The following is an 11,634-nucleotide window of genomic DNA, read 5'->3' on the forward strand; positions in this document are numbered from 1 at the left end:
GAAGAGGGCATTAGGTCCCCTAGAACTAGAGATTTGCGTCAGAGGGCGTGAGATACCCAGTGTCGGGGCTGGAACCGAAGTCAGGGCTTTCTGCAGGAGCAGAAAGTACTCCTAACTGGTGATGGGGATGATGGTGATGATGGCGGTGATGGTGATAATGGCGGTGATGGTGATGATGATGGGGATGGTGGTGGTGATGATGGGGATGATGGTGATGATAGTATGATGATGATGGGGATCATGGTGATGATGATGGGAATCATGGTGATGATGATGGGGATGATGATGATGATGATGGGGATGACAGTGATGATGATGACCATGATGGTGATGATGGATGATGGGGATGATAGTGATGATGGGATGATGAGGATGGAGATGATGATGGGGATGATGGTGGTGGTGATTATGGTGGTGGTGATGATGGTGGGGGGGGGCTGGGGATGATGGTAATGGTGGTGGATGACGATGGGGATGATGGTGATGAAGATGATGGGGATGCTGGTTGGTGGTGGTGATGGTGGTGATGATAGTATGATGATGGGGATCATGGTGATGATGATGATGGGATGATGAAAATGGGGATGATGATGGTGATGGTGGTGGTGGGGCTGGGGATGATGGTAATGGTGGTGATGATGGGGAGGATAATGGGATGATGGGGATGATGGTGGTGGTGATGATGGGGATAATGGGGATGATGAGGATGGGGTTGATGATGGTGATGATGGTGATGATGGTGGTGGTGATGATGATTGTTGTGGTGATGATGGTATGATGATGGTGGTGGTGGTGGTGGTGATGGTGGCGGTGATGATGGTGATGACTACTATTTTTATCTTTATCACCATCATTATTTTGGAGACAGGGTCCTACTATATGCTAGCCTGGAACTCACTGCATAGACCAGGCTGTCCTCAAACTCACAGACGCTGGCTAATCTCTGCCCCCTCCCAATGCGAGGATTAGAGGTGTGCACCACCATAGTCCATAATTTCTTTTACATCTAAGGAGTCCCCGTCTCGTTACGCTGCCCCGGCTGGTTCTGAACTCACGGCCTTACACAGTCTTAAGCAGGTACTCAGCCTCCAGAGTACCTGGGTCCACGGGTGCACACCACGGCACGCGGCCTAAAGGTCATTAACAGCAGCTAGTTACGGAGCACGGTCACGCACGCTTGCATCCAGCACTGGGACGCTGAGGCAGGAGGATCCAAGTTCTAGACTGCCCTGGGCTGCAAAGTGGGCTTGGGGCTAGTCTGAGGTGCAGAAGTTTTACATATCGGTGCGTGCATGTGTGTGTGTATGCCACACATGTAGGGTTGTATGTATTATATGTGCATGGGCATGTATAGCACCCATTTGTAGGCAGTGAACCAAGAATTTATATAAGCCTAGACAGGCATCCGGGCTAACACAGACCTTCAATAAAAAGTAGAATTTGAGCTCCCGAGAACCCAGCTCCAGAATCTAGCTTTTGTGCTAGATTCTGTTTTTACGTTTGTTTTTGTTTTGAGACGGTCTCCACACTTAGCTCTGCCTGCTTGGTGCATGATCCTCCTGCCTCCGCCTTTCACATGCCGGGGCCACAGGCGTGTGTTTGTACACGACAGGGGCTCCTGGAGGCCAGGCTAATCTCCAGGGCTGGGGCTGCTAAGGCCGGCCCTGAACTCCTGCCGTGGTCCCACGAGCTGGGACACAGTCACACGCCACTATGCTGGCTCCTCCTGGGCTTTCCGGGTAATAGCAGTTGAGGGCCAACGTTTTGCAGCTGATTCTGCTACTACAAAGCTGGGTGTGCGCAGGAAGAGGGGGCGTTTGGGGAGATCCCGGGAAGAGAGGGAATGCTCTAGGGGGAGGGGAGGGGCGGGGGGGGGGGGGGGGGGAGGGTGAATGGAGGCTCCCTGCAGGCACACGTGCACACACATTCTGGGCACAAGGATGTGGATGAGCACACGAGGCCCCGATGGGATGTGAGTGTGTGGTGTAAGATCGTGAGGGTTCTGTGGAGAGCAAGAGGAAACCACAGGCCAAGAGAGGATTCGGGTGTGAATCGAGCATCCTGGAAGATGCTGACAGAGGCTCTGTGTGCAGGAAGAGCAGGGGGACTGCGGAGAAGATGGGGCAATCACGCAAGGGCCTGCATTTACATAGCCCGTGCAAGCGGTGTGTGGGTGTGTGTGTGTGTGTCAGTGTAAGAGGGCCTAGGGCGTGTGGGGACCCTCTGTGGTTGATCCGTGAGCTGGTTTCTACTGAGGTGAGGTAGGAGGGGTGTAGGTTTCGGGACGCCGAGAGTGTGTGGGCCCCTGTGGGCCCCGTGGGCTTTTGTGCATGCCACGGATGTGTGAGAATAAGGGCTTGAAGGCTCCGTGTGCAAGTGCGTGCAGGAAACCTCTCCGGGTGACTGACAGGACAGGGCAGGGGCTGAGGGCATGAGGCAGGGGAAAGCAAGAAAAAGGAAGTGGAGCCTAGCACACCCGGGGAGCTGAGCTTAGCATGCCGGAGCTGTGAGTGCACCCTCAGGGGAGCGTGTGACACCTTCAAGCACTGGGGGCTGGATGTGTGGGGCTCCCCGGGCCGCCTGGGGCACGGTGTCAGGGGTGGAGAGGGAAGTGTGTGAGAGGGCGGGCAGGGGAGCGGGGTGTGTGGAGGCGGAGGGGAGCACGGCCGGCGGGACTGCATCCTGGCTGAGAGCACCCGGGCTCCCGGGTCAGCGGGCCTGCGGCCACCCGGGGCCTGCAGCCCCCCGGGGGCACACCTATGCGCCGCTGCTGCGGTGCATGCGCAGGGGATGGCCACGACGCCTGGGGGCGTGGCGGAGCTCGGCTGTGGGCCGGGCAGGGGTGTCCACAGCCCCTGCAGGGACCCTCTCTCGCCCCCCCCCCCAGGCTGCAAGCCCGCGCACGCGCACTGACCTGGGGCATCTCCCACTGGGCGCGGTTGGTCTCGGAGATCTCGAAGTAGATCCGCTCTATGCGGCGGGACGCGCCCATGATCTCGATGCGGCCCAGGTAGGGCCGGAAGTACTCCAGGATGCTCTCGGCCAGCTCCAGGAAGTTGCGCAGGCGCGGGTCGTGCGGCACGTGCTCCGACAGGTTGGTCAGCAGCACCGCCACGTTGAAGCCGATGTCGCGCGCCGGCTCCTGGAAGCGGTTCGCGAACTCCTCGCAGTTGATCATTTCATTCTCGTCCGCCTCGGAACAGGACAGCAGGAACTGGATCTCTGGGCCAGAGAACTGCTTCTGGCTGTCCATGGCCTATGGGAGGGGGGCCGGTCAGCGTGTGTGCAGGGGCCTGGGCCAGGTTGCTGCTGCTGCTCTGATCCCCGCACGTGGGAGGCAGAGGCAGCCCTCCGTGAGTTCGAGGATAGCCTGTCTACACAGAGAGTTCCAGGACAGCATAGTGAGACTCCGACTCAAAAACAAACACAACAACAAAACCCCACCAAACCAAAGGCTCAGTCGGTAGGGTGCTTGCTGCAGATTCATGATGGGTTCCCAGCGCTGTATAAATGGGGTGTTGGGGGTACATGGCTGTGATCCCAAAACAGAAACAAAAAGGCCCCTGTGCTCTTGGTAAAATAATGGTGTTTGGTTTGTTTTGGTGTTGTTGGCTTTCCAGGACAGGGTTTCTTTGCGTAGCCCTGGCTGCCCCTGGAACTCTCTTTGTAGACCAGGCTGGTCCCAAACTCACAGAAATTCTGTCTGCCTCTGCTGCCCAAGTGCTGGGATTAAAGGTGTGTGCCACACACCCAGCTCATAATGGTGAGTTTTGTTTTTGTTGTTTCTTTTTTAAATTAAAAACTAATTTTGATTCTGTTTGTTTGAGACAGGGTCTGTGTAGCCCTCACTCTTCTGGAACCTATTATGTACACCAGGCTGGTATCTAACTATACAGAGATCCACCTGTCTCTGCCTCCTGGGTGCTGGGATCAAAGGTGTGTGCCACTGTGCTAGCTTCTTTTTGTTTGCTTGCTTGCTTGTTTTGTTAAGACAAGATCTCATTATAGCCCAGGCTGGCCTGAAACTCACTATGTAGCCAAGGCTGGCCTGAAACTTCTAGTTCTCCTGCCTTGGCCTTCTGAGTGTTAGGGTTACAGGCACGCACCACCCTACCCCCCTTATGCAAATCGGGGACCCAAACCCAGGGCCTCGTGCATGCTAGGAATGCATCTTCAGGCAGTCTGCAAAAGCAGTCTGTCTGCCTGCCTGCCTCTGTCTCTCTTTCCAGGGTTTCTCTGTGTAGCCCTGGCTGTTCTGGACTCACTTTGTAGACCAGGCTGGCTTTGAACTCACAGAGATCCCCCTGCCTCTGCCTCCCTGTGTGCTGGGATCACAGGCGTGCGCCACATCGGCCGGCTCAAAGCAGTTTCTCAAACACCCTTGACTGCACAGCAGTCAGAGGGCATTTTACAGTCCCACTAAAAAAACCAAACCAAAAAAATAAATAAATAAATAAAAGCAAAACCAAAGCAAACCACCCAAAGTTCCAAGGCAGCTCTGACGTGAGCTAGGCAGCAGCCCGGCCGTCCCAGCCTTCTGTTTGAGGTTGAAAGATGCTGGTCATATTTTACGAGTTGAGTTTCCTGGCCAACCTACGGATGGGCTGCAGAATGCAGAGAGAGGGAGCTCAGGGTATAAACAGAAGCAAAATTTCCTGGCTCTGGGCTGTCCTTTTCGAGAAGGCAAGAGCTTTGCAAGAATGCTTTCTAAATGAGTAACAGGCTTTGCGCATCATGAAAGGCCCGAAAACCACAGAGCAAGAAGACTCAGTTACATGGGAACGTCTCATCTCTGGTGCACCCACCGCTCAGCACAGCTCACAAGGAGCCTGGGATCCTCTGCTCCGCCCCCCAAGCACGCCTGGGCTCTGCTCTGAAGACTTCATGTCTTGCTTGGTCACCCTCCGTCTGTCCCGCCTTTTCTTCATCAACACCGTCCACCTGCTTTGCTGGAGTGACCTTCACTTCCAGACTTGGGAAGGCGGGAGCGGGCGGGAGGCGGGCCCCGGAGCTGCCCCTTCTTTTGCTTTTTACTTCCCACGAGATAACACTGGGATTCCAGGTTCCAAATGTCACCCTGCACATACACCCGTCACGACCCCCCCCCCCCCCCCCCCCCCCCCCCCCCCGTCTGGGTTCTGACAAACGTGACAGCTGACACATCTTGGAGGCCCCCCACAAAGAGTGACGCTCAGAAGCACCTTGCTAGCTTCTTAGTTATTACTTAGGGCTGTCTTGCTACATAGCCCTGGCTAGCCTGGGACTTTCTGTCTAGACCAGGCTGGCCCTGGACTCTTGGCAATTCTCCTGCCTCTGCCTCCAGAGCGCTGGGATTACAAGGCATGAAGGACCACCTCTGAATCCGGAAATGAACTTTAGGAGACAAACCGTGCCCCCTCTCCCCAAGCCTTACCCATTTCAGGAGTGGCAGCCCCCACCCACCCACAGCGCTGAAGTTAAAATCACTGAGTCATGCCTGCTTGCTCCCTTTTGTCTCGCCCACATCGGATCTCTCACCAAAGCTGGCAGCTTTGCTTTCAGATTCAGGGCCCATTCCTGTCTCCTCCCTCTCTGATCCTCACCTCATCCTGGCTCCCGCCATCATAGCTCTGAGCTTTCTGCTCAGAACCTGCTATCCCTTCACACCATAGTCAGTAAGTTCCAAAGCCCACCTGCTGCCCGGGGGCCCCACCTGCTGCCCGGCGGCCCCACCAGCTGCCCCGGGCCCTGCCGCTGCCCCATTCTCCTGAGACTCTGCCTCTCCCTTTCTCCCCAGCCGCCTCTGCGGCCACACTGCCCTCCTTCCCGCCTGCTTCAGCCTTCTTGCTGTCTGTTTGTGGGGAGCCCCACAAGCTCCTCCACCCTTGTGCTGGGGTCCTCAAATCTCAACTGCAGCAGCACTCCCACAGAAGGGCCTTTGCCAGACACCCCGTTCACACGATCATTTTAGCTGATGTTCAGTAGCCTTCCCCCCTCTGATTCAAGTGGGGTGTCTCTGCTTTGCTCACTGCCATGCTGCCATGATCAAGGGGCCGCATCCAATGCTATGCTTTAGATATGTCCCCCAAAAGTCATGGTGTTACAGATCTCACTTAAAAGATCACTTATATTGGGAGGTGTGGCTATTTAAGGGGTGGGACCTAGTCAGAGGCCCTAAGGCCATTGGTGGAAAGCTTAAAGGGGGTTAGGGGACCCTAGTCCTTCCTGCTTAGTTTCCTTCCTGGCTCCTGACTTGCATTCTTTGCTCAGCAATACATCCTCTCCTGGAAGCCTGGCCTCCCCAGAGACCAAAGGCAGAGGGACTGCTTGATCTTGCACTCAAACCCTGAGAACCGGAAACAAAGTAAAACCTTTTCTCTTTATAAACTCATCACGTCAGGCATTTTGTTATAATAATAAAAATCTAATAGATCTACTTTTATTTCATTTCTGTGCTTTTTAAGACATAATCTCATGTAGCCATGGTTGGCTCTAAATTCTCTCTGTAGCCAAGGCTGACCTTGAACCGCTGATCTTCCTGTCCCACCTTCCAAGTGCTGTTACATTCGGGAGCCACCACACTCAGCTAGGAAAGCTGGTATTTCCAAATCTGCCATGAAAGACGTTTAAAATGGGACGGTTTTAAAGTTTGTTCCATTTCTCGAGAAGTAACAAGTCCTTTTAGACCACTTCTGAACATGGCTTTTCAACCATAAGCTGCAAAGCATGTCGTAAAATGGGAAGCTTTGCTTGGGAAATGGACGGATGCTGTTGGAGGAGTCCAGACATTTAAGCATCACCGTGTTCCCTCTCTAAGGAACGTGTGTGTCTGGGTGTTCATCACTGGCAATTGCTGTCGCTACAAATGGAGGGTGACCCAGGGCATGTGCCCGGGAGGGGGGAGGTCATGGAAATAACGCTCAAACAGGATAGAAACATCCTCCAGAATGCCTGTGACAAATCTCAGCTGACAGAAAACTCGGGACAGGACACATGAAGTGACACCGAAGGAGGAGAGTGTGGCCCGGGTCAGCCTGGGAGACACTGTGCCCGAGAGGCTCTAGCCGTTTGGGGACTTGGTGTGGGGTAAACGTGAAACGCTGAAGTAATATTTTAGATAAACGGAGACATAAATGGATTTTTTTCTCTTAAAAAAATCACAAAGGCAGGCTGGGCACGGTGGGTGCACACCTGTGATCCCAGCACTCTGGGAGGCAGAGGCAGGAGGATCTCTGTGAGTTCCAGGCCAGCCTGGTCTACAAAGTGAGCCCAAGGACAGCCAAGGCTACACAGAGAAACCCTGTCTCAAAAAGAAAAGAAAAAAAAAAGAGTTATGGGTAATTTTTTGTTTTGTTTTTGGGTGAGTTGTGGGTAACTTTTTAAGAACACCTTTCTTGCCAGGCAGAGGTGCATGAGGGGGCTCCAGGACAGCCAGGACTATTACAGAGAAAAACACTGTCTTGAAACACCAACAAAACAAAACACCAACCAAAACAAAACCCAAAGCTTTTTTTCAAGAAAGTTATTTCGTGCGCACCACATTCGGACGCTGCCCTCGGAGGCCGGAGGAGGACCTCAGGCCCCCGGAACCAGACTTGAGGATGGTCGCTGGCCCCCAACAGTGCTCTCAGCCGCTGCCTCGGTCTCTGCAGCCCCAGATGTGGACAGTTTCAATTTTATTTTCATACTGTGGCTTTGGTTAGGGATGATAATGTCCTGTGGTTTGTCATATAAAAGGAAGGCCTCTCGGACACACGCGTGTGGCCAGATACCGCTGATAAGCAGGGTCCAGCCTGGGCCGGTCTTCAGAGACAGACACCGAGTCTGTGGTTCCCGGGGCCTGCGGTGGGGGTGGCGGTGAGTGTTAACGGCTCTGGGCTTTCTTTGGGGGCAGCCCTGTTGCTGGGAGTCTGTCCTGAGGTAAGCTGTAGGCAAGGCGTCGAGGTACCCAGCACGAGCCGCCCCACACAGAGCCTCCCTCTGGCTCAGCGGCAGAGCACCCACAAGCTCACCTCTGGGTGCTACGGTTCTTCGGTAACTTAGGTTTGCACGAGGGCGCGGCGTGGAAGACACCTGCACACATCTGCCTGCCGGGGCCTTCCCAGGCGGGATGAGAATGTGGCCGGGAACGGCAATCAGTGCCAACCCAGACCCGCTGAGCAGAGTTGGAGCCCTGGAACTCACAGTGGAAGGAGAGACCTGACTCCCGACAGCCATCCTCTGACCTCCACACACACACTATGGGACACACCACACGCAGGGATGATGAGGATGATAAAGACCTCCACTCTAGATACAAGGTCTGAATTCTTTACAAGACGGATAAGCATATTCTTGTTTGGTTTGTATTATCTAGTTTGCTAAAAGTTAATAAATGCTTTATGTGAATTTCCACATAAAACGCAAATATTCCGCTTGGCTGAAATAGCATCATAAGGAAAAGCAGCCCTGCACACAGGAGGCGGAGGCAGGTGGATCTCTGAGAGTCCTAGGCCAGCCTGGTCTACAGAGCCAGTTCCAGGACTGCCAGGGCTACACAGAGAAACCCTGTCTCCAAAACCCCAAAATGAATGAATGAATGAATGATCGAATGAAGGAATGAATACATACATACATACATAATCCTGGGAGTGTTGGGTCACACCCATAATCTCAGCTCCCAGGTAGCTGAGGCAGGAGGATCACCATGAGCTCCAGGACAGGCTGACCTACACAGAGAGTTACAGACCACTCTTGGTTGCTGAGGGAGATCCTGCCTCAGAACAAAAGCAGAAAGCCAAAACCAACCAACCAAACAAGACCCAAACCAACAAAACCCCACAAAAACTAAGTAAAAAAACTGAACAAGCCCCAGAGAAGCGCTCAGCAGTAGGGCATTTGCCTAGCCTAGGGGAGGCCAAGGGTTCAGACCCCAGAACCAACAACCAAGAGGTTAAGGAAGTCAATTCACAAAACCAGTGACAGGAACGAAACAGGAAATCAGAATGCTTAGCTGTGCACGTAGTGGGAAAACCACGAGGAGAGACGCCTGCTAGCTGTCACCTCTCACGCTGGCAGAACGCCAGAGACGTGCCGGTGTGGCCCGGTGCCCAGGCTGTGGGCAGACAGCTGCTCCCTCCCGCCTTCACGAACGGCACAGGGGAAACGGCAGTCCCCATCCCAGGGACAGAGGCCTTTGTTTTCACCCTTGACCCGGCAGTGCTACCTGTGAACTCTAGCCTCTGAAGGGCACCACTCATGCACACACACACACACACACACACACACACACACACACTCACTCACGCACGCACATGCCAGCTGTTGTAAGTGTGAGTGTTCATGGCAGTCAGCACTGCTCTCGTCCCTCTCCAGCAGGCCAACCGCTGTGTGCGGGAGCTCTGCCTGCCGTGATAAAGGCACACACTGCATCCTTCCTGCAGCGCGGAGCTTGCAAAGCTCTCTGTGGCTCCCTCGGCTGCAACAGTAAAACACCAGGAACCAAGCATCCGTCAAGAGGAACAGGTGGACGAAACAGTATATACACGAAGCAGAATGCTGGTCACCCCCAGAAAATGGGCTGGGAGGTTCTCCAAAACATGCTATAACACAGTGTGGGCAGGGCTGGGGGTGTGGTTAGCAGAGCACACAGGGACTAGACTTCCCAGCATCTCACCATCGAAGCACTTGGGAGACAGGGGGAGACAGGGGAGACAGGAGGAGACAGGGGAAGACAGGAGGAGACGGGGGGGGGGGAGGGGGGAGACAGGAGGAGACGGGGGGGAGACAGGAGGAGATGGAGGAGACGGGGAGACAGGAGGAGACAGGAGAAGACAGGGGAGACAAGAAAAGACGGGGGAGACAGGGGGAAACGGGGAGACAGGAGGAGATAGGGAGACAGGAGGAGACAGGGCAAGACAGGAGGAGATGGGAGAGACAGGAAAAGACAGGGGGAGAAAGGAAAAGACAGGGGGAGACAGGGCGAGACAGGGGGAGACAGGAGGACAATGGGAGACAGGAGGAGACAGGGGAGACAGGAGTACCACAAGTCCAACATCATCCTAGGTTTCGTATTAAGTTTGGGACCAGCCTGGACCACATGAGAGCCTGTCTCAAGAAATAAAAAAAGCAGAGGCTGGGGCCAGGCATGGTGGTGCACATTGACATATTTAATCCACAGAGGAAGGTGGGTCTCTATGAGTTTAAAGCCATCTTGGTAGAAGGTTCCAGAGTCTCAAAAACAAAACCAACCAACCAACCAAACAAACAAACAAAAACAAAAGTAGGGGCTGGAGAGATGCTCAGTGGTTGAGAGTTAAGAACAGTACTGCTCTTGCTTGCAGAGGGCCTGGGGTTTGTTCCCAACACCCACACTGTCGGGCTCACCAAGGCCTGGAAATCCAGTTCCAAGGGTCTGATGCCCTCTTCTGGCCTCTGCAAGCAACTGCATGCATATGTGCACAGACAGGGCAGGCAAAACAGGCGCAATGTAACATAGAAGACGCTTAAATCCTGCAAGGGGCTCTGTGTCTGACCCCAAGGAAACACATGCCTGCACATGCGTCGGTGTGAACCGCCTGCACACACACACACCACAGAGAACCTGCACCAATGGCACAGCGCCCTGAGGGTTTCGTAAGAACAAAGGAAAATAGCCAGGTCTGGTGGTGCACGCCTGTAATCCCAGGCAGGGGGCAGGGGGCAGGGGGCAGGGGGCAGAGGGCAGAGGGCAGAGGGCAGAGGGCAGAGGGCAGAGGGCAGGGGCAGGCGAATCTCCATGAATTTAAGGCCATCCTAGTCTACAGTGAGTCCAAGAGAGCAGAGCTACACAGAGAAACTTGTCTCAAAACAAACAAACAAATAAACAAGGGAAAATAAGACTATCTGTATTTGCATGAAAAAATAATGACAAGATACAAAGAGGACTAAGAAGAGCTTGGCATGGGGTAGGAGATGACAGGACAGCGGGCAGATGGAGACAGACTCAGTTAAAATTCCATGAACGAATAATGTATTTAAAAAGGAAAACAGGGCTGGAGAACGGTTCCGGAGTTAGGAGCTCTTCCCATGATCCCAGAAGGCGTGGGTTCTGGTCCCAGCCCCCGTGTTAGAGGGCTCATATCGCCTGTACCTCCAGCTCCAGGGGATTCAACACCCTTTCTTAACTTCTCGGGGCTCCAGCACACATGTGGGACACATGCACACACGCACGCGCGCACGCACACACACGCCTCAAAGACCTGTTTTAATTGTGTGGCTGGTGCATGCCTTGAATTCCAGCACTTGGTCTACTTACTCTGTAGACTGGGCTGGCCTTGAACTAAGAGATCCCTGCCTCTGCCTCCAGAGTGCTGAGATTAAAAGTGTACGACCCCACACCAAACTATGGTGAATTAAAAGAGCACTTTCCTCCTTTTGATTATGTGTTTGTATGTGTGCGTGTGTGTGCATCCACATATTCGTGCATGTGCATACGGTGGATGTCAGAGAACTTGCACAAGTGGGTTATCTCCTATCACCATGTGGCTCTGAAAGATTAAACTCAGGTTATCGGGCTTAGCAGCAATGCCTTTACCTGCTCAACCATCTTACCAGCCCCTCACTGAGGGATTCTAGGCAGGGGCTCTATCACTGAGCACAGCCCAGCCCCTCACTGGGGGATTCTAGGCAGGGGCT

General features: G+C 53.9%; 1 protein-coding gene across 1 annotated transcript in view; it reads right to left on the bottom strand.

Annotated features, from left to right (window-relative positions):
* Positions 1 to 11,634, bottom strand: part of Ryr1 (ryanodine receptor 1) — a 109,492-nt gene that overhangs the window by 14,356 nt on the left and 83,502 nt on the right. Inside the window, exons 90-92 of the mRNA XM_055594688.1 lie at positions 2,915 to 3,256; positions 2,665 to 2,825; positions 321 to 501 (exon numbers count right to left, since the gene is read on the bottom strand). Coding sequence (XP_055450663.1) covers positions 321 to 501; positions 2,665 to 2,825; positions 2,915 to 3,256 — 684 coding nt within the window. The remainder of the gene's footprint in view (positions 1 to 320; positions 502 to 2,664; positions 2,826 to 2,914; positions 3,257 to 11,634) is intronic.

This window comes from Psammomys obesus, unplaced genomic scaffold (genome assembly GCF_907164565.1).
Source record: "Psammomys obesus unplaced genomic scaffold, mPsaObe1.curated_primary_1811, whole genome shotgun sequence".
NCBI lineage: Eukaryota > Metazoa > Chordata > Mammalia > Rodentia > Muridae > Psammomys > Psammomys obesus.